Source organism: Heterodontus francisci, chromosome 1 (assembly GCF_036365525.1).
Source record: "Heterodontus francisci isolate sHetFra1 chromosome 1, sHetFra1.hap1, whole genome shotgun sequence".
NCBI classification, from domain to species: domain Eukaryota; kingdom Metazoa; phylum Chordata; class Chondrichthyes; order Heterodontiformes; family Heterodontidae; genus Heterodontus; species Heterodontus francisci.
In genome coordinates, this window is record NC_090371.1 from 192,579,548 (window position 1) to 192,602,709 (window position 23,162).

Here is a 23,162-nt window from a genome sequence, read left to right on the forward strand (position 1 = left end):
AACAAATGGATGCTTTACCGCGGATGCGTGAACACCAAGCGCATGCGTGGAGACCAAACAGGCGTGTTACATGATGATGGTGGCACTGCACGATGGTGTTCTCCCGTGCATACGCCAAACAGCAAGACTGCAGGCTGCGCATACACAGGGAGCAGGAGCCCGTTTGCACATGTGTGCAGCTTGCAGTGCTCTGATGACGTTGGCGGGCCACTGCGTTGTCAGGATTCACTTTGTTAGAAAGAAGGGGTCGCCCATTTAAGACAGAGATGAGGAGAAATATTTTCTCTGAGTGTTGTGAGTCTTTGGAATTCTCTTCCTCAAACGGCAGTGGAAACAGAGTCTTTGAATATTTTTAAGGTAGATAGATTCTTGATAAGCAAGGAGGTGAAAGGTTATCAGGGGTAGGTGGAAATGTGGAGTAATCAGTTCAGCTATGAACTTATTGAATGGTGCAGCAGGCTCAGGTGCCAAGTGGCCTCCTCCTGCTCCTAATTTGTATGTTTGTATGTACGTATCTGGGTAGCCAGGAGTTCCACTCTACTGCACTTGCTCTAGTAGAGTGAGAATCCAGTGGGATTCCAGTGTGGACAACTGGATTTTCACTTTTTCTACATGCTGTTTTATCTATTAACATAGTAACACAGTACCAGTTTCAGGCAGAAGACAACTTTGATTTTCACTGCACTCTATAAAAGAAAACCTATCCCTGGAATCCCAACCCCAATACTATTATGGAAACCTTGCACAAATTACAAATTATTGTAAGAGAAATATTCTTTCCACTTTTGATAAATCAGCAACATCACAGCATAGACTCAGAATTATCACTGGAACAATGAAGAGGGAAGTTAGAAGTATTCTCACACAGAAATTTATTAGAACATGAATGTGTTACCATAAGTGGTTATTGAGGCAAAAAAAATCTATTTAAAATGGAATTGCATAAATACTGAAATGGAAGAATATAAAAAGAGAGATAGTGAAAAGGGAGAGAAGCCAATGGAAATAATAATCGGGAGAGATTTAAAATGGGCTGCCAACACGCTATCCCCTGTTTACAATATTGCACAAAGCCAAATAAGTTAATGGCTGGAAAATAGTATGCAGCACGTGACCGCATTTCTAATACGCACTGCTGATGGGCAAGCTCCCACGCTGACAGCATGAAGACAGATAATTGTTGCTTTCATGTCAAAGCAGTGGTTTATAGGGATCATTATTGTTAAATTATGTGCATTTTTCACAAGGTATCCAAACATATGATATAGTCATATAATCAGCCTCATACTAATTTATGGTGCTATTGCCTTTTACAGTTATACTTCTGTGAGGTTAGACAACAGTCATAAAGGCACATAAAATGAAATATTTGAACAACTCATTTAATGTAGTATGCATATAATATTCCAGCAAATAAATAGGTTGTAATTTAAAGGTAGGTATTGCTCTAGTACAAAGACTGCAGCAGATTATCATTATGCTTCATACTGGCCACTGTTTGCATTCAAATTTTATAGTTTGCAAGATAGGTATTGCTTACAACATTACATCATATCTTTTATTTCACTACCAGTACCTAAGTATCTTGGTATTAACAGAAGTGTGCAATGCAACTCAATAATAGAGTGACGCAAGTTTTAACTGTTCATTGGTACACATTTATCAAGTATAGTGGCCCCTGCTTACAGTGGCAGATTCTAAGGTCCACCATGAGGTTGAAATTGTGCTGTAAAAATTTATTGAGAAACACACTAATTCCTGTTCATGATTTTAATGAAGGCATTAAACTTTTAAAATAGTGAATTTCATGCAAATGTATCAATGCATTCCTTACTAGTATCACACACCACTATTTCATCCCATCGTTTCTGAATCATTGGGCTGGATTTTGCCGATGAGCTTGAGATCCCGATGCCGGGGTCATTTCCAGATGGTGCTGATGGCGGGACTTCTGCAGCAATCTTCTGATATGCAGCCAATTAACATCATTTTTAAAGGGGAGTGTGCAGCCTTCATATTGGCTGCACACAGAGAAGGCTGCAGAAGGGGTGCTGCAGAAGACAATGAGTGAGGTGATGGCTTAAGTGCAAGGAAGGGTGGTTCCATGCTTCAGTGATGTCTCCCATAGGGTGCTCTTGCAGGCCTTGCAGGAAAGGAGAGGGGTACTATTCCCAAAGGGCAGGAGGAGGTCAGCCAGCTTCACGAAGAAGGCCTGGCTGGAGGTGGCTGAAGAAGTGAGCAGCTGCGGGATCATGGCATGAACATGGGTGCAGTGTTGGACTCACCTCAATGATGAGTGAGGGCTGACAAGGTTGTAGGCCTGCATGTATAATATGGCGGCCATGACATGTGCAGCGCCATGGATGCCCCATGTACAGGGACTCAACAAGGACAAATGTGTGCATCAAGACAGAGGATAGCGTCACATCAGAGCACCATGGCCAATCATTAGCACTGGATGCAGCACCAAGCATGGATGAATGCATGCAGCAGGCCTAAGAACATAAGAAACAGGAGCAGAAGTAGACCAAATGGCCCTTTGAGCCTGCTCCATCATTCAATATCATGGCTAATCTTCTGCCTCAACTCCACTTTCCCGCCTGCTCCACATATCCCTTAATTCCCTGACGAACCAAAAATCTGTCTATCTCAGACTTAAATAACTCAATGATGGACCATCCACAAACTTTTGGGGTAGAGAATTCCAAAGATTCACAACCCTTTGAATAAAGAGGTTTCACTTCATCTCAGTCTTGAATAATCGACCCCTTATCCTCAGACTGTGCCCCCGTATTCTAGATTCCCCAGCCAGGGGAAACAACCTCTCAGTGTCTACTCTGCCAAGCCCTTCAGAATCTTGTACGTTTCAATGAAATCACCTCTCATTCTTCTAAATTACAGAGTATAAGCCCAATTTACTCAGCCTGTCATCATAGGACAAACCTCTCATACCAGGGACCAATCTAGGTAACCTTCGCTGTACCACCTCCAATGCAAGTATATCCTTACTTAAATATGGAAACCAAAACTGCACACAGTACTCCAGGTGTGGTCGCACTAAAGCCCTGTACAACTGTAGCAAGACCTCCTTATTCTTTAACTCCAATCCCCTTGCAATAAAGGCCAACATACCATTTGCTTTTCCTAACTGCTTGCTTTACTTACATGCTAACTTTATGCGTTCCTTGTACGAGTACTCCCATGTCTAGCTAAACATCAACATTTAGAAGTTTCATGCCTTTTAAAAAATATTCTGCTTTAGTTCTCACTGTTATTCTCAAAGTGAATAACCTCAGACTTCCCCACATTATACTCCATCTGCTACCTTGTTGCCCATTCATTTAACCTTTATATCTCTTTGCAGCCAAGCCAATTGGCCTCTCAGCCTGACACGCATTGGCAGTTCAGAACCTTATGTACCCCCCTACTCTTGCAAACAAGACATCCATCACCTGCTTCATGCAATGATGGCCAGCAGATTGCGAAATCCCACAAAGGTGTCCAGACAATCCATGAAACGACTGTGTAGCAAAAAATTTGAGTACCAAGGTCACCTTCACCACCACAAGCAATGGGTACACCCACATCCCAGTGGCTGCAACTCCTCTTCCAGCATTCTGCATGGGTTAGCAAACATCTGTCTTGATAAACGGAGCCTTCAGAGACACTGGTGCTCTGAAGATTTTTGTCTTAAATTTGTTCTTGTAATGTGAGTGACGCTGGGAAGGCCAGCATTTATTGCCCATCCCTAACTGCCCTTGAGAAGGTGATGGTGAGCCGCCTTCTTGAACTGCTGCCATCCATTTGGTGCAGGTACCCCCACAGTGCTATCAGGGAGCGAGTTCCAAGAGTTTTGCAAGGTCCATGAAGCCGAGTTGTTTCTGCAGACCCTTTGCACTGGCTTGTGCTTTCTTTGACCATGTGCCTGCCTTACTGCCCCTATTCACTTTCCAAGTGTATGTGCCAGCATAGCATCATGCTGCTGCTGCAGCCCATTTCCATGCAGCTGCTGAAGTTCTTCTCACTCTCCTGCTGATTGGAGGTGGTAAACACAGTGCAGGGCACCCATCTCACTTTGCAGCCTTCAACCCTGTAGAGGTGCCTTACCTTGCCTGGGCAAAAAGGCTTCCAGTTACTGGCCTCTGTAGTAGTCCTTGCACAAAGCAATCCCTTTAAATTGCACTCCCTCCAATGGCAGCCATGAGCGTTCCTGCTTGGAAACACTGCACTTCTTATTGCCTGTCAATTACAGGCAACAATCACCTCCCACTGTACTCTCGCCGCATTGCAACTGGCGAACTGCTAAGCTCCGAGACACCTGTGCGGCTTCTACAAAATTCAAAATGCTGTGCCAAATCGCTGTTCGTGACCTCCTTAACAGCCTCAATTGGATGCCTGCTGCTGGGCAGCGGGCTCTAGTTCTTGCTCTCTGGCCATCCCTGGGAAATTTGACCAGTGACGGGAAGACTTCGGGGATTCTCCCATTAATGCCGTTTTCCTACTATTTTTCCGGCCCTACCACCTCCAAGCCCTCTCCACAGGGCTGGGAAAATTCAGCCAATTCAGTAATTGAAAACTGTGCAAAATACTGCAAGATATCATTTTTATGCTTCACAAAATAATGCTACAAAGAAGGTACAATGTATAACTTATTTACAATAATTAAATGCAATTCTTACCTTACTATACGATATGCCATCAAATACAGAGGTAATTTCTGCTGGCGTTGCTACATTAACAATAATTGGATGGGATGATAACAAAGCATCATCAGCCATTACAGACAAAACATCATTTATAAGAATTTGATCCAACTGTGAAAGATAATATTAGAGATATTACTGATCAACCCAATCATCCATAGTTGTACAAGTTACTCTACAGAGTGACTAGGTAATACACATAGCCTGCCAGTGTATTTATTAGCTTATAAAAAGTGATGAGAAGCAATTAGAAAGTAAAAGATGATAATCGCTGCTTTCACTGGAAAGGTAAAGAATTCCTAATTTTCAGCATTAATTTTAATTCAATGTTCAGATTTGTTATTTTGCAGACTGTAGCTGTGGTAACTGAGTATTGACAGCAGTGATGTATCCAAACATGCATGCATTCACTTAGTGAAATTTTAAAATTTAGGTTACTGGCACTTGATAGTGAGTCATTGCTTCACATTGATCACTTCACAGTCCTTCATCATTGTTAAATGAAGTGCTTTTCAAAAACCATTAGCTGATTTTCAGGACTAATGATCAGTTCCTTCACCCTTTGATGTAAATAGCCTAGTCAACTTTTAAATATTTTTCATCCACTCCATTGTCCCTAATTTTCCTTCCCAATCACCATTGATTACCTTCTTCCTGCTCAGAGGACAGTGAGATGCTAATTTGTTTACTCACTGTGAATCCAATTATTTTAAACTGATTAATACATGATTGATACCTCCACTAAAATAGCAGAAAAAGGAATTTACAAAGAATGTGTTATGCATTTGTACGCTGGTATCATACAATGTAATTTCAGAACCTATGTGAAAGATTGACTTGCCATTAACCAATCTGGTTCTGTTGCATTAACTCCAATGTACTCGAAGAAACTGGCAAATCCTTCATTCAGCCACAAGTCGTCCCACCAATCCATGGTCACAAGATTTCCAAACCACTACAAGTATGAATACATGTGTTATTGACATGCTATTGAGTTTGGTAAGTTTGGTTTCATTTGACTTCAACCAAAAAGAAAGCTAAAGGAAACATCTGGAAGTAAGGTTTCTGAAGGTTTGCACAACTATTTCCACAATTTGAACCTCATATTTCTAGAGCTGATGGCTCTAATGATGCAGAAAGACATGACCTACAATCAAAGTTCAACTTAGGCAATCTTAGTTGTGAACTAGTATATATAAATAGGTGGGTTTGCTTTCTGCGCCCACACTCCTCCCGGTTGATTCTGGATTGTAAAGGACTGGACTGTACATCCGCAGTATAGCTCCGAGAGAAATCAGATGTAACTGCGTATGTTAAACGTCCACAGGATTTTTGATTTTATACATGCTAATGAATGGTCTTCATATTAGGGCTATGCAAAATATTAAATGACTCTTCCCTGTTTGGGATATCTTTCATTTTGTTAGCACACAAAGACAAACTCATGATTCAACAGCAAGTAAAGGAATGCAGACTCAGGGTGCATTTTACAGTTTGTACTTGCAACATAGAGCTTTATGTGGCAGGAGTACAAATAAGGAATATAGGTTTTGCATGCTGATCTCAGGACCTAAATGTCTGGCATGGGCTCCTGTTATGCAAAGATCTTTGCCAAAAGTGCTAAATTGTAAAATGTATCTCTCTAAAATTGACAAAAGTCATTTGTCCCAAATGTATTTCCATGATTATGGAGAAGAAATTTAGCCCTTGTTTTTGAGCAATGACTTGTATTTATCTTTCAAAATATGGACAGATGTATTGTGCAATAGAGTCAATAATATTTTTGCCACATATGAAGAGTAAGTAGCATCAGATGAAAACAAGAAACTTGCAGCATTTCTTTAACCAAATCATTCATTCAAAACCCCACAACATGCCAATGGAAAATCTTTTTAAAATGGTCTTCCTCATGACATCATGTTATTGGGGACTTGACTACACTATTTTTATGTTCGCTGTTTTGTATTTTGCACCATTTGTAAACCATGTTGAAACAAGCATAATGAAAATAAATCAAGAAGTCTGCAGCTCAATAAACCTTTTAAACTAACTTTTGAGATATTCCAAAAACAAAATAAGGTATGAACAAGCACTCTGAGCCCAATTAGGTCATCTCTTAATTTAGACCCATATTCAGGACCTCACAGACCATTGTCATTTCCCCCGCCCCACCACCTTACCTTAGTGCTGAATCAGCATTCTTTACTTCTTGTTGATATTGGAAACTTTCAGAGTTTCATGTTGCAAAAGAGTCAATATTCACCATATTTCGTGTAGGGTTTTTCAATTAATGAAAAACTCTACATGGTAGATAGACAGTTGCTCTTAAACAAATTGTTTATCTTTATTGTAGTCTCAGTTTCTATCCCATGCTTTAACACAAAGAACTTCACCTCCAGCTCATCGATTCTCTTCAATCATCTTAAAAATTCTGCATCATGTCTTACTTAACCTTTTTATCCAATGAGTATTGATTTTGTTAGATCCCTTTGTCTTTTTCACAGTTCATTGATCTAAGTCTTATCAACATCATCTCCTTCTTTAAAACCTTGTCAGTGTCTCTATTTCTAATTATTTAATTTTGGTTAGTGGGAACGCAGCAATTCCAGACTCACCATTGAATAAACAAAAGAAAAAAATACATGCCTAAAGGAAGGCACAGGAGACATTTACGATCTAGCATTAGCCTTAAAACAGATCTCATTATCTGCAGCTCATTACAAATCCATAATGTACAAATTGGGCATTCCTGAACACTGAATATTGCATCCTTACAGTACCTGGTGAACAAGTTCATGGGCAATAACTGAAGCGACCCGTTGCTGATTGGATGAGGAAGATTCATTTTTATCAAACAGCAGGTTAGTCTCTCTGTAGGTGATCAGTCCCCAGTTTTCCATTGCACCAGTACCAAAGTCTGGGATGGCAATCATATCTGCAATGTAAGGAATGGCATCAAAAAGATTTACAGGATAGAAATGTGAACATTGTATGCACTTTATTATTTCAGATTTGCAAAATAAACAACAACCATATGGACCTACAAAATGAACAAAATATTCAACAGATTTTGGTCTGTAGTTCACACTTCCCACATTCCTTTATCATTTGTAGATACTAGATGCTATATGTGGCATTTAATGATAAAATAAACAAAAGTCTGACATCTTATGATTAATATTAAATACTAATTTCAATTAAATTTTATGTCTTACTTTGGAGAAACTGATTACCAACTGAATTATGCATACTCTGAGGCTCTTTTTATTTGCCAAAGGGAAAAATAAAATACTGAATTTATTCTACAAATGAAGGATATCGAATTATTTCTATCTCATCAGTTGCATTCAATTCTACTGGTTCTCATACATACTATTAGTTTTTGTAGACTTCTGTCCATGTTTTGCAATGGTTACCATCAGTTAGGTGATTGAGACAAGAAGTGTTCAGATAAGAAATGAACATACTATGGATGTTGGTGTAGTGAACAGCACGCACAATACATCTGATATTAAAAAAAATGCCGAAGTGTGTTCCATGACCTATCTTTGCCATAATGTTCAGGAATGAGTTATCAAGGATTTCTTAGCTAGTAGATTAAATTTTGTATTGCATTGTTAACCATCAACATTCTAATATTAAAATAGTTCATTAAAAAAAATAGACTCACTAAGATTCTATTAGAAATATGGAATGCGTTTAATTTTATAAGTTGTCTTTCATCTCACTACTGATAGGCTTCCACCTTGAAAATCCCCACAGCAAGGCTTGCAGAGGCCATAATGGAGCCGACTGTGATCTTGGCTGAGTGGCCTTTATTCACCTTTGACCTGAACAATGAAATGTGGATTTTCTACTTTTGGTGTAGTTTGCATGTTGGGAGATTAAAGAGACTTAAATACAAGTGCATGCATTCAATCTTTTAAGGTCAGTTCATCCCTTGCTTTGGGAGCAGATTTGGATGGGTGCAGCAGTGGCAATGGGAAATTAACCGTAAGTGAAAATAAAAGCACTGGGTGGTGGTAACAATTCTGAGGGGGTTAAATCACGCAGCTCCCGAAAACAGATGCGGGGATTGCCATGTGTAATTAATGCTCAGTCGTTGATTAGAATGCAAGCAGCATACCAACTTTATACTGCCTGCTCATTTAAATGATCGCTGCGTCCAGCTGGTGCTAATCACACTGTTCATTGGCTGGGCACATCAGTGGGGGGGGGGGGGGCAATATCGTGAGCGACTAACACTACTTAAAGTTAGCTTACAGTGCTTAAAGTCAGCCTGTCTCTCAAAGGGGAGGAGCTTTGAGGCTGCAGCAGGTGCTGGGAGTTGTGGTTGAAGAGACTGTGACCTGGGAAAGAATGTGTAATGGCACAACATGGGAGAGAGCGCATTCCAATGTTTACGGATACTCCACTGGCAGTCTTGATAGAGGAGGTAGAAAGGCGGAGAGATGGCCTGTACCTTCCAGGGGGGAAAAGAGACCCTCACAGCACAAGATGAAAAGGTAGTGGGAGCAGATAGCCATGGAGGTGAATGTCAGGAGTTGAGCCCTGAGCATCCAGGTGCAGTGCTGAAAGAAATTAAATTACCTCACGCAAGTGGTCAAAGTCAGTGAATGTATCTTCAAATGCCACATCCTACCAACTGCACCTCAGACACTGCTCGAATCACATCTCCATTATTCACCTATCAACAATCTCTATCAATCAGGCTTCATACCTACATTCACCTGCCAAATGGAAACATATTAATTTTGTCAGATGGAACACTACTTAAACCCTTTTGCTGGACGTTGCACAGAACTTGTTTAAAAAAAACTACAGAGTTGGACAGCTGAAACATGGCTGCACATTTGCATTCTGAGAGACAGTTGAGTAGAGAGACAATGGAAGTGCTCACTGATTCAATTAACAAGACTGGTCTGTGCAATCATAATCATAATAATCAACATTCTTTGTCTGTTTTCGAGCCAGAGCTCCACACCCCACTGAGTGTGACTGCAGAACTTTGAGAATCAACAACCCTCGAAGGAATGCTGTTTCAAACAAAGAGCTGGTCACATGACTTATCGGCTGGCCGGACTGGGAACTATTTGAATTGTGCCTCACCGAAAGGTTTGGGCAGACTCTAATTTGAAGACCAAAGAGAAGGAAGCCTTCTCTCCCTGTCTCTCTCTCTCAAGCAAAGATCCAGAGACCCATGAAAGCAGCTTAAGCCTCAAGACAGAGGACCTCTTCAGCCTTCTGGTACCACAGAAGCAAATTTGAAAGTATGCATTGGGCCCCAGCGAGAACTACAAGATCGCAATTTCAACCAAGGACTTTACAGCAAAACCAAAGACAGTAAATGAATTCCATTGACTACTCCAAACCTCCCCCTTTAATTCTTTCTCCTCCCTGTAACTATTTGTGTGTGTGTTTATCTCGTATGGATGCTTGCATGGTTGCATTGCGTAGTTTTGTAATTTTAACCAAGTTAGAGTGATAAGGTTAATAAACTTACATCTTTCTTGTTTAAACCTAAGAAAACCTGTCTAAGTGGTTCCTTTGCAATTACAATTAGAGTGCAGTGAGCAAGGATTCAGTGAGGTGGTAAGCTAAAAGCACTGTGTTAACAAAGTTAACGTAGTTAAAGTATGACGCGATTAGGCAAGATTTAGGATGTGTAGGATGGGGAAGGAAACTGCAGGGGATGGGCACAAACGAAATGTGGAGCTTATTCAAGGAGCAGCTAATGCGTGTCCTTGATAAGTATGTACCTGTCAGGCAGGGAGGAAGTTGTCGAGCGAGGGAGCCGTGGTTTACTCAAGAAGTTGAAGCGCTTGTCAAGAGGAAGAGGGCGGCTTATGTTAGGATGAGACGTGAAGGCTCAGTTAGGGCGCTTGAGAGTTACAAGCTAGCCAGGAAGGATCTAAAGGGAGGGCTAAGAAGAGCAAGGAGAGGACACGAGAAGTCATTGGCGGATAGGATCAAAGAAAACCCTAAGGCTTTCTATAAGTATATCAGGAATAAAAGAATGATAAGAGTTAATTAGGGCCAATCAAGGATAGTAGTGGGAAGTTGTGTGCGGAATCAGAGGAGATAGGGGAAGCGTTAAATGAATATTTTTCGTCAGTATTTACAGTAGAGAAAGAAAATGTTGCCGAGGAGATTACTGAGATACAGCCTACTAGGCTAGATGGGATTGAGATTCACAAGGAGGAGGTGTTAGCAATTTTGGAAAGAGCGAAAATAGATAAGTCCCCTGGGCCAGATGGGATTTATCCTAGGATTCTGTGGGAAGCCAGGGAGGAGATTGCAGAGCCGTTGTTGTTGATCTTTATGTCGTCATTGTCGACAGGAGTAGTGCCGGAGGACTGGAGGATAGCAAATGTTGTCCCCTTGTTCAAGAAGGGGAGTAGAGACAGCCCTGGTAATTATAGACCTGTGAGCCTTACTTCGGTTGTGGGTAAAATGTTGGAAAAGGTTATAAGAGATAGGATTTATAATCATCTTGAAAAGAATAAGTTCATTTGCGATAGTCAGCACGGTTTTGTGAAAGGTAGGTCGTGCCTCACAAACCTTATTGAGTTTTTCGAGAAGGTGACCAAACAGGTGGATGAGGGTAAAGCCGTGGATGTGGTGTATATGGATTTCAGTAAGGCGTTTGATAAGGTTCCCCACGGTAGGCTATTGCAGAAAATACGGAAGTATGGGGTTGAAGGTGATTTAGAGCTTTGGATCAGAAATTGGCTAGCTGAAAGAAGACAGAGGATGGTGGTTGATGGCAAATGTTCATCCTGGAGTTTAGTTACTAGTGGTGTACCGCAAGGTTCTGTTTTGGGGCCACTGCTGTTTGTCATTTTTATAAATGACCTGGATGAGGGTGTAGAAGGGTGGGTTAGTAAATTTGCGGATGACACGAAGGTCGGTGGAGTTGTGGATAGTGTCGAAGGGTGTTGTAGGGTACAGAGGGACATAGATAGGCTGCAGAGCTGGGCTGAGAGATGGCAAATGGAGTTTAATGCGGAGAAGTGTGAGGTGATTCACTTTGGAAGGAGTAACAGCAATGCAGAGTACTGGGCTAATGGGAAGATTCTTGGTAGTGTAGATGAGCAGAGAGATCTTGGTGTCCAGGTACATAAATCCCTGAAGGTTGCTACCCAGGTTAATAGGGCTGTTAAGAAGGCATATGGTGTGTTAGCTTTTATTAGTAGGGGGATCGAGTTTAGGAGCCATGAGGTCATGCTGCAGCTGTACAGAACTCTGGTGCGGCCGCACCTGGAGTATTGCGTGCAGTTCTGGTCACCGCATTATAGGAAGGATGTGGAAGCTTTGGAAAGGGTGCAGAGGAGATTTACTAGGATGTTGCCTGGTATGGAAGGAAGGTCTTACGAGGAAAGGCTGAGGGACTTGGGGTTGTTTTCGTTAGAGAGAAGGAGGAGGAGAGGTGACTTAATAGAGACATACAAGATAATCAGAGGGTTAGATAGGGTGGATAGTGAGAGTCTTTTTCCTCGGATGATGATGGCAAACACGAGGGGACATAGCTTTAAGTTGAGGGGTGAAAGATATAGGACAGATGTCAGAGGTAGTTTCTTTACGCAGAGAGTAGTAGGGGCGTGGAACGCCCTGCCTGCAACAGTAGTAGACTCGCCAACTTTAAGGGCATTTAAGTGGTCATTGGATAGACATATGGATGAAAATGGAATAGTGTAGGTCAGATGGTCGGCGCAACATCGAGGGCCGAAGGGCCTGTACTGCGCTGTAATGTTCTAATGTTCTAAAACCCTGTTAAGGTCAAACCAGGAAAGGGCCAAGAGGGGAGCTTGAAACCCTTTCCTCACCTGGTCGTAACAATATGCTTCACCTCACCCTCACACCCACATCACAGCTTGCACACACTGCCAGCTAGTCAACCATAACTGCCATATCACCCAAACAGACTGCATGACACTCACTGACCCACGTTCCTCTCTCTTGCAGGACAAGGTGGTGCACAACCGGATACAGCAGAAATTAACTGGTGGGCGACAGGTGAGCCTGCATCTCCTAACACCCATGGAGGAGATGGTGCTGGATGTGTAGAGTTTAGAGCATTTTCATGGCTTTATTTTATGAATAACTTTGTAATACTCTTTCTGCAAGAAACTAGGCTTGTATGCTATGTATACTAATATATTGAAGTCTGTTTGAGCTAACGCTTGTTTTACTATGAAATGGTTTTTCAAGGCTATACTCTGTTCAAACCTTTGTGTAAGAACAATGGGAGAGGTGGGTTGGAGACCTCAGGGGGGAGAGATGAGATAAATGTGAAACTGCAGAAATTGGTTGGTATCAGCAAGAATATGATCTTTGGGATCCTTGCTAAAATAAAAAAAGGAAACATCTTCAAAGCATGTATGTTGAGCTATTAACTAACGAGGATCTAACAATGATGTCAACCTGGACCAATAAAGATACCTGGAACAATTCATAACCTAATATGGTAAAATCCTAGCACCCCATGAAAGATAAAAGAGAGGGGGTTACAGGACTTCAATGGCACACTCAGAAGAAGATAGGCTACGATCAACATAACACAGCAAGAAAAGAATGAGAGAAGACTGTGCCCCAGCGAGCTCAGAAGCAGGAACCATCGACGCTGAGTTGTAGCTGTATACCTTTTGCCATTAAGTATTAACTTTATAAATCTTAGTTAACTTAATAAACTCTTGGACCTGATTAAAGAACGCAAGTCCGTACCTTGTAGGTCTATCTTAGTCAAGAATCCCAAGACGAGATGGGTTGGGTATCCTCTGTCTTACCTTTATTCAGATAACATCCACCTGAAACTTACAGATGTTAATCGCATGCTGTTGATGAGGCCATGACCAATGGTGGGGCTCTTACCTTAGAGTAGTGGCTTTCAAACTGGTGTCCCGGACCCCTGGAACCCATAGTCAGATAAACTTTGAGTGAGAAGTAGGCACACCCTTCTCACTGATAGCTGTAAGTCAGTATCTGTTTTCTTTAAAGCATTATTAAAGCACTCTTTACATGCAGCACTACCCTATTATGAGTACAATATAGCATTATAATTTAGATACATTTTCCACAATTACTAATTCATTTGAAAAGGGGACCTTCAACTAAAAAAAGTTTGAGTGCCACTGTCTTAGATGTTAGATTAGTGGCAGAATCTGCACAAGGCAAGACACCAGGCATGAATGGAGTGCAGCTGGAGCTGGAGTCAAGGATAGTGCAGTTGCGAGGTCACCAGAGGGTGAGCTCACACACAGTTTCTGCTGACTTTCAGTGCAGCAAACTGTAGACGGCCTTGGATGATGACCTCAAGCTGAGAAGGCCCAGCTGCGGACTCGCACCAACTAGACATGTGCGGCAGCAGTCTGGGCTGGCTGGCTGCAGAAGACTCAAATAATGGGGTAACCTACAGAAGAATGCTGATACACAACAGAATGCTAGGTGCAGAGGGAAGCATGCAGAAAGCCTGCGGTCAATGTCAAGAAGCATGGAGGGGCCCTTAGCACAGAGCATTACTCACAGTTTGAAGCCATCCTTTCTGGCATGGAAATGGTGGCCAATTCTGTCTGCGCACTTATGGGCCTAACCATGATGCAGCGTCTGATGGCCATTGTCACAGCTTCTGTTGTACCACAAGCAACAGCCACCCAATGTCTGAATGCTACAGTGGAAGCCCAGATTGAGGTCATGCAAGGTTAGCTTGCTACAATGCACACTCAGACTGCTGTCATCATTGCCATGAATTGCAAAGAGGCTTGAAGGGTGTGACATCAGTCCAACAGATTCCAAGGATTGCTGAGGTGTCACCTGAGGAGAGTGGCAGTGGCTCCATGGGGCACAAACCTGCTATTCTCTTTAGGAGAACAACATTCATCCTTCCATCCCACCAGTGACCTGCGCCCTTGTTATGGCCTATCAGCATGCCAGTCCTGACTGCTGCCAGACATACCCAGTTGGTGCAGTCTGCAGATGGGCCTTCTAGGTCCAGAGTTGCTTGAGGATCCCTCCAAGGCTATCTGCTGTCTCCTTCAATGGAAGTCAACACCTTTACACCAGCCATTCTACAGCCACTGAGGTAGCACTGTGTAAAGCACTAGGACAGGCAAAGGCACATTGAAAACAGACACTAAAGGGGATGTGCAAGGGTGATTAGTTGACTTCTGCATGTAATATGGCATGATTTCATTAATAAATTTGGTTTGAAATGTTTTGTGGTGCCTTTTATTTTTGCATTGTGACCAAACAAATGCTGTGATGGTGAGAGACAGAGGCCGGAATTTTATGCCACCCCGATGAGCGTAATGGTGGTGGTGGGGGGGGGGGGGGGGGGGGGGGGGAGTGGCGTAGAATGGAGCGGGAGGCTCCTTTCCAACCCACCCCCGCCTCCACTTTACGCAGGGCGGCGGTGGCGTAAAACGGCCCACCTGCCTCAGGCCAATTAAGGCCCTTAAGAGGCCACTTAATGGCCATTTAAGGGCCTTCACCCACCTCCACGCGGATTTTACATGTGGCAATCGGGCGTCCAGGAGCCGAGAGAAGCTGCCTAACAAAACCAGGTGGCTCTCAAACGTCCCGGGGATGCCCTCATGTTCGGGCACCCTGTGCCCTATGGAGGGCCGCCCCCACTACCCCAACCACCCTCAACACCCAACACAGCACCCCCGTCCCACCAACCAACCACACTTGCCTCACCAGGGGCCAACTGATTACCCCTGGCGAGGCAACCAAATCTTACCTGCTGTCCAGGCTCCACGGCATCTTGACATCTAGCTGAGCTGTTGGTGATCACCACTCCTGGTGATGCTGCTGGGTCTAGGAGCTGCTGGCCAGCAGCTCCATTAGGCGGGACTTCCTACCTCAAGCGGGTGGAAGTCCTGCCTCGGAATAATTGAAGCCCAGCGACCTGCAAAAGACAGGTCGGATCCCCAGGCAAGGCGGAAGCAGGTTCGCCACCAACTTTTCAATCGGTGGCCGGCACCCGGCTGCCTAGGGTAAATTCCCGGCCAGAGGGAAGGTAAGGCGTAGGACTGTTGGTGACTGGGGAATTGGGTTGCAGTTACCAGTATTGCACTCAACGACCTCTTCATGAACAGCCTGGGAAAAAAGGAGCTGTCTAGATTGCATCCTGTTTTTCTCATCCTCTTCTTCCTTCTCATGTTTCTGCTCCTCAACTGCTCACAGTATAGTTGGTGACAAGGGCTGTTCCCTCATGATGGCAAGATTGTGTAGCATGCAGCAGACCACAGCCCCTCTATCGAGTACGATAGGGATCCTCCAGAGCGGTCCAGGCAGAAGTGTGGTTTCAGCATGCCAATGATCTGTTCGATCATACTTTTGTGCGCCAAAGCAGCTTTCATTTTATGCATGCTGCGTACACCTGAGTGGGTTGCGCACCAGGGTCATCAGTTATGTTGCCAGCGGATAGCCCTTTTCGCCCAGTAATTCCCTTTTGGTTTGCCTTGGTCGCTTAAAAGCAGCTGGTGAAGTGCATTGCAGCAGAATGGAGGGAGTATGACTGCTGCCAGGAGGATACCAGGCATGATCTACATGACTCACTGACTATGGTCACACACCAGCTGGACATTGAGGGAGTGGAATGCCTTTATAGGGCAGAATTGACATCCAGTGCCCGCAAAGCAATGTGTGTGCAGTCAATGGCACCCTACATCATGGGGAGGCCTGCAATCTGAGCAAAAACCATGGATTTGGTCCACCTACTTGTCTCTAGCAAAAGAGAATGAAATGTAGTTCACTCTCTTTGAATAAAAAGCCTCAGTGGCCTCCCTTATGCCACAGTGGATGGTAAAGTGCAAAATGTTGCAAATATCTCCAGCTCCAGTCTTGAAGTAGCCACGCACCATAGTTAATGGCCATGGTCACCTTTGTAGCCAGTGACAATATGGTCCTTGTCTTGCTCTGAGGTTGCACTTGTGGATGCAGCAGCTGGCAGATTTCAGTGAAGACGCCCTTACTGATCCACAGACGTCTCACACATTGTTCCTCATTGAGACTCAGATAGAAGAATTGCACCCTGAACACAGTGGGCGAATATGACTTCCTTCCAAGAGCTTTTCTTGCCCTCCTCTTCCTCCTTCTTCTCGAAGCTTGTCCTGCTCTGTGTGGCCTCTGCTCATTCTCCAAGTCATGCTGTATTCCAAGGGGAATGCCTACTAGTGCACCCATTTCTAAGAGCAATTGATTTGTGGAGAAGGCTTGAAGTCAGCAAAACGTCCTTCAGTACCTGCCACTCCACTCGCTATAGACTTTGCAACTTGAAACAACTACAGAAAACACCAAACACTTGTAGAATCATAGCAACAGCCAGAGGAAATCAACCAGCAACTAACCTGTAAGTAGCTGATGATTCCTTTAAATAGCATTGGTAGGGGTATTCTTCCTGCCGCTGAACATGTATTCAGCTGTCAAGGTTAAGAGAGGGTATTGGATGGAGCGTTGAACTCCAAAATGGCACCATTGGCATCAAATCAGCTTCATGATCTGCCTGCGCCGCAAGATTCTTCCAGACATTCTCTGTGCGTACTAACTCCTACATCAGTATGCAGCCAGGCTTGTTTCACCCCACAAGTGTGCATGCACAAACTGGACATAAGTTTGGAGCTCTAACGGCACTTTTGAGCCCAATGTCTTGCCCTTTAAGTCTTTGGGTAGGTTCCATTATCATCATAACCCTTAGCAGTCTTTTGCAAGAACAAAGAGGTGGGGACTAAGAAGTAACATGAAAAAGGTAAAGGAAACCCAAGGGTCAAGCATGAATCTAAAGTCACGTGCAATAATAACCCAGTATCTGATGATCCGGACCCTGTGAAGATAGTTACCAACAGTTATTGGCGGGTAGGTGTGCAGGACATTGGCAACATTTTGGTGTGTGCAGGCAATTAAGGTATGCCCAATTCACATGCATATCTTTTAGATGTCCTTCTCATCTAAATATCAAGAAATGGCATTCCTGCACCCAAATACATATTTAAATGAAGCCCTGATTGTTTGAAATGGGCACTTTCAACACTGTTACTCTACACACTCTCGAAACTACGTAGTATGTAACTCCAGTCCATTTTTGGCTACTGACTGCCTGATTAATGCCACTACAACAGCAGACAATCTGGGTTTGAGCATTTTTGTGGTATTCAGCTACGGAGAGCATCATAGCAAAATGTTACTCTGTTCTCACCTGATATCCACAGGCAACATAAGAAACAGGAGCAGGAGTAGACCATATGGTCAGTTGAGCCTGCTCTGCCATTCAATATGATCATGGATGATCTTGGGCTTCAACTGCACTTTCCTGCCCACTCCCCATATCACTCAATTATCTGAGAGACCAAAACTTGTCTGTCCCAACCTTAAATATATTCAACAATGGAGCATCCGCTACCTTCTGGCAGTAGAGAAGTCCAAAGATTCACAACCCTTTCTGTGAAGAAATTTCTCCTCGCCTCAATTAATTAGGAGTTTAGAAGAATGAGAGGTGATCTCATTGAAACATACAAGATTCTGAAGGGGTTTGACAGGGTAGACACTGAGAGGTTGTTTCCCCTGCCTGGAAATCTAGAACATGGGGGAAACAGTCTTAGGATAAGGGGACGATCATTCGGGGATGAGTATGGACGGCAGATATCCTTCCCTAAAAGACATTAGTGAACCAGATGGATTTTTACTACAATCCAGTAGTTTCATGGTCACCATTACTGATATTAGCTTTTTAATTCTGGATTTTTTTAATTAATTGAATTTAAATTTGAACTCATGCTTCCAAATGTCTGGATTACCAGTCCAGTAACACAACCACTATACATCCCTTGTTGGCTAGTATAAAGATGGTTACAACCATAGGACCATTAATCGACCTGCGAATCCTTCCACCACTTCACACCATTCTCCAAGGGAAGAATGTAAAGATATTATCAAATAAAAACATTACAACAGTAATGTGGGTATGTATAAAAAGGTGATTAGAATTGATAACAAATGTAGTTGATAAGTGATCCAAAACTACAGACAGAAACAGATAAATAACTAGATTCTTCTATTCTTGTTTCCTTACCATGTGGCAATATTATAATCATTTGTAATAAACAAGAAAGATAAAAATCACATTAATATTACCTAATTTAGGAAGAGTATAACTTATGTTAAAATATTGTTCAAAGTAGTCAAAAATGTTTTTCATAGTATCTGCTGCATATAGTGCTGTATGCCTCTGCTCAGGCTGAACATAAATTCTTAGCTGAAAGATGAAAACAAAGAAAAATGAATTAAACAAATATAGTGTTACTGAATTCAGTTTATTCTGTAAGAAAACCTTTGCAACCTTACATATTTCCATTCCATATTACATTCCCTTTACTTACAGCAATCGAATCTCAGGTGTGTGATGAACTCCATTTTTTTTTTAATGTTCAGTTTTCCCCTCTGTCTCCTGAAGCTTCTTTCTCGTACCAGGGTCAGGCTGCAAAGGTGCCTGGCACTCTGATATCTGACCCAACTGGTCACTCTTCACAGATAAGCTGATAAAGTGGGCGGTCTTCAGGCGCGGATGCACCGTCACTGAGTCCCCAAAATATTTTGCGCGGGGGCTCATTTAAATGGAGGGGGTGGAATGGCCGCCCCTGATGACAGAGGGAGCAGCCCCTCCATCCCCGGCAACGGCGTAAGGTGCCACTGCGCAGGCGCCAGTGCCATTTTTAATGGGCTTCAAGCCCTGCAGTAAAAATTGAAATTTTAAAGGGACATTAATTGGAAATTTGTGTGAAAAACTAAATAAAAGCTGGAATCCCCTCTCCCACCCCACTCCCCCCCAACAATTTTCATTTTTGGGCCTATCCCATCCAAAATAAAGTTAATTCCCAACCCGAACTTTCTCCCCCGACCCTCATTACCTTTGCCCTTCAACACCTTCCCATTATTCCCACAACCAATTTGCCCTTCAACCCCTTCCCATCATCCCCACAACCAGTTACAATAGTTCTCCCCTCTCCCACACCCCCATTCGGAGTACCGAAGGCAAGGGAGTTCCAGCCAGTGGCCGGAATATCGGCGGGGGATGGCCGTCGCTACCAAGTACATAATTAATTTTTCATTTTAATCTCATTTGCACATTAAAATGAGGGCCCCGCTGCTTGGTGGCAGGGGGACTGTACCGAGGCCTCGCCACCGCTGGTAAAATACGGTGAGGCCTTCTGGGTGTCGGAGGTCGTGGCAGGCCTCTCCTGGAAGAATTTTCCAGGCCCCCGGTCCAGGACCCTGACGCCGGAGGGCTCATAAAATTCAGCTCATCTGGTGTAGAAGGATTATTATATTCTGGGGCCTCACAGCTGAACACTTTATCAGCTTATCTGTGAAGAGTGACCAGTTGGGTCAGATATCAGAGTGCCAGGCACCTTTGCCTGTCATCATCTACACTCATATACGTTTCCACTATCACTATGAACCAGGGGCAGCGACCTTGACTGATTTTGCTCTCCCTAGCTTACAAGTACTAATACCAATCACAGTATCCTGACTGACAAGGCCAGCTAACTCAGCATATACTGAGGATTGAAATTGTGACCATTCTGTTATGTATGGGCTGAGTTCCATATATGCTAAGAAAGTCACTAGGTAGAGCTATAAAGTTCTAATACCCGTGCTGGTCTCTCAGTGCCAAATCTGTTTCGACATCATGGACCCACTACATACGACACTTAAACAATGGGTGATCTTGACCAAACACACAATGGGAGTAATTTTGACTTGGTGCACAATCGCCCATTTTACATTATCGCACCAAGTCAAAATTATCCCCAATCACTGTTATTGCAATTCCCTTCTACCAGTCGAGTTCCTCATTTAGTTACCTAGTGACCACTATATGAAATAAATAAATCTCTGAAGTGTGGGAAAGGTTCATGGAGTACTCTGATTTTGCAAAATAATAAGTACTTTGGCTTAAAAATGCTAGCTTGTTCCCAAGATATTAAATAACTCACAGGGATTCCTCTTGATGATTTTCTTTCTTCAAATGCAAACTGATGAACAGCAAAGCAGACCAAATAAGTACTCATTTTAACGGATTTTTTAAATGTTATTTTTTTCTGGCCACCATCCAGATTTTCCTCTTTCTGGAAAACAAAGAAGCTTATTAAATCCACTCTCCATGCACCATTGGATTATCTGTATTTTGGCTTTGTTTCTGTGCCTTGAGGTCTATCATTGTAATAACATAATGTTTATCAGATGTCACAGTTTAAGGTGTCAAAAATATAAAGGTGATAAGACTAGGAAGACCAGAATCTTCAAAGCTTCCATTTCCCCCATCCGCAAGAGCAGGTTGTGGGGATTTACAAGTTACTGCCAGTTTACAGAAACTTCACTCAGCATTATCCCATTTAGATTACTTCTCTATAGAGAGTACTTGGGCCAAAGGGCCTGTTTCTGTGCTGTATAACTCTAAGACTCTATGAGTACTTGAACAATTGCCTTAAAGGGATAGGTAAGGTTAAACTCCATCTTAGTGGTTAAATATCAAGCTGAGCTCGAGATTCTAGATTACTCATGAGCAGCACCACAGGCGATCAGCTGGAAAAGAGAAATACTGATTAAACATGCTCTCAATTTACCTACAAGCACATTTGTCCATGTGCTTCAGCATTTCTAGGCCTATGACTACACCAATTTAATTTTTGAAGTGAAACATAATTACCTCAACTGGCATGTTTGAAACCACTTGATATGGCTCATTGTATATGAAAGAGATGGTGTACATCGCTTTCTTATTGGGCTCATCGAAACAAGGGAAAGATTTCCGTGCATCTGTTGGTTCATGGTCAGTAGCTGCAATGCTCCTATTAGTAAAACAAAATTAAGTATCTATGAAAAAGATGAAAAGCATCACAAAAAATAACATGACAAATCACACTGGTAAATATTTTTTTCAAGATTTTCTGATCAGGTGTTGCATAGCAAAGTACAGGTAATGGGGCAAATGACAAACAGCACACAGTAAAATTTAAAATCCTCCTCCTCGTGTGAAATTTTCACCATCTTTTAAATGAATGTCTCTATAGTTGACTAATCTCCCACTAAATACACTACTGTATATGGACAGAACAATATACTCAAGATCCACAATGTGAATCTCATCTAACAGCACAAATACATGTTTTCTTGTTAATTATACAAATTACAGTTTAATTGACCCAATTGTAAATATCAGCAAGCAGAGAAGGAACCAAACTTCTGTCTAGAAATTGTAAACTTCAGTGCATCAGAGCAAACCTTTCTGCTGACAGCTATTGAAAACAGGTTACGCTAACTCCTTCCTTTGACTGATGAGATTCTTGTGCCACTTACACTGGTGTTTAATGAGAGAGCTTTCCCTGCCTTTCACTTTCACACATGGAGTACAGTTGACCAGTGATCATATTTTCCACATAACTTGATCAAGAAGCTGCAGCAAGCAATTGGGAAGGCAAATGGTATGTAGGCCTTTATTGCAAGAGGATTTGAGTACATGAGTAAAGATGTCTTGCTGCAACTGTATACAGCCTTGGTGAGACCACACCTGTAGCATTGTGTACAGTTTTGGTCTCCTTACCGAAGGAAGGATATACTTGCTATAGAGGAAGTGCAACAAAGTTTCACCAGACTAATTCCTGGGATGGCAGGATTGTCCTATGAGAATAGACTGAGGAGGCTGGGCCTAGAGTTTAGAAGAATGAGAGATGAACTCATTGAAACATATAAAATTATTACAGGGCTTGACAGGGTAGATGCAGGAAGGAAGTTTCCCCAGCTGTGCGATCTAGAACCAAGGGCAGTGTCTCAGAATAAGGGATAGGCCATTTAGGACTGAGATGAGGAGAAATTTCTTCACTCAATTTCTGCTCAGCTTAATTTTTTCAGTAGCTGTTTTTATTGTCAGCGCCTGTTACAGAAATTCACAAAAGCAAAGTGCAGATCAATCCTTTAAATATAATTTGCGACAATCTTCCTCTAAATGACTCTCTCTTCAGTTAGTCACTCCTGTAAGCAGTCTGACATCTTTTGGGGGAGTTGAATCACACTACCCTATATCGGCTTGTATGATTATATGTGACGGGAGCATAACAATCATAGCCCTTACAACCAGAATCTTTGGAATTCTTTATCCCAGAGGGTGGTGGAGGCTTAGTCATTGAGTATGTTCAAGACAGAAACTGATAGATTTCTAGATATTAAAGGCTTTGATGGATATGGGGATAGTGTGGGAAAATGCCATTGAGGTAGAAGATATGCCATGATCTAGTTGAATGGCCTACTACTGCTCCTATTTCCTATGTTCCTATCACTTTGCAAGAATATTTGCTTAAAAGTTAATTAAACCTAAATTCTAAATGAAGCCTGAATCAGCACTTACTATTGTAGGTAATCTTTATTTTGTTTAGTCCAGTCGACCAATTTTGCTGATGGCAACCT

At 42.6% G+C, this 23,162-nt stretch overlaps 1 protein-coding gene across 1 annotated transcript in view; it reads right to left on the reverse strand.

The window, feature by feature from the left end:
• Positions 1-23,162, reverse strand: part of enpep (glutamyl aminopeptidase) — a 129,513-nt gene that overhangs the window by 49,872 nt on the left and 56,479 nt on the right. The window contains exons 2-7 of the mRNA XM_068039852.1: positions 21,409-21,550; positions 20,696-20,827; positions 18,834-18,954; positions 7,484-7,638; positions 5,545-5,658; positions 4,680-4,814 (exon numbers count right to left, since the gene is read on the reverse strand). Of these exons, the coding sequence (XP_067895953.1) occupies positions 4,680-4,814; positions 5,545-5,658; positions 7,484-7,638; positions 18,834-18,954; positions 20,696-20,827; positions 21,409-21,550 (799 nt within the window). The remainder of the gene's footprint in view (positions 1-4,679; positions 4,815-5,544; positions 5,659-7,483; positions 7,639-18,833; positions 18,955-20,695; positions 20,828-21,408; positions 21,551-23,162) is intronic.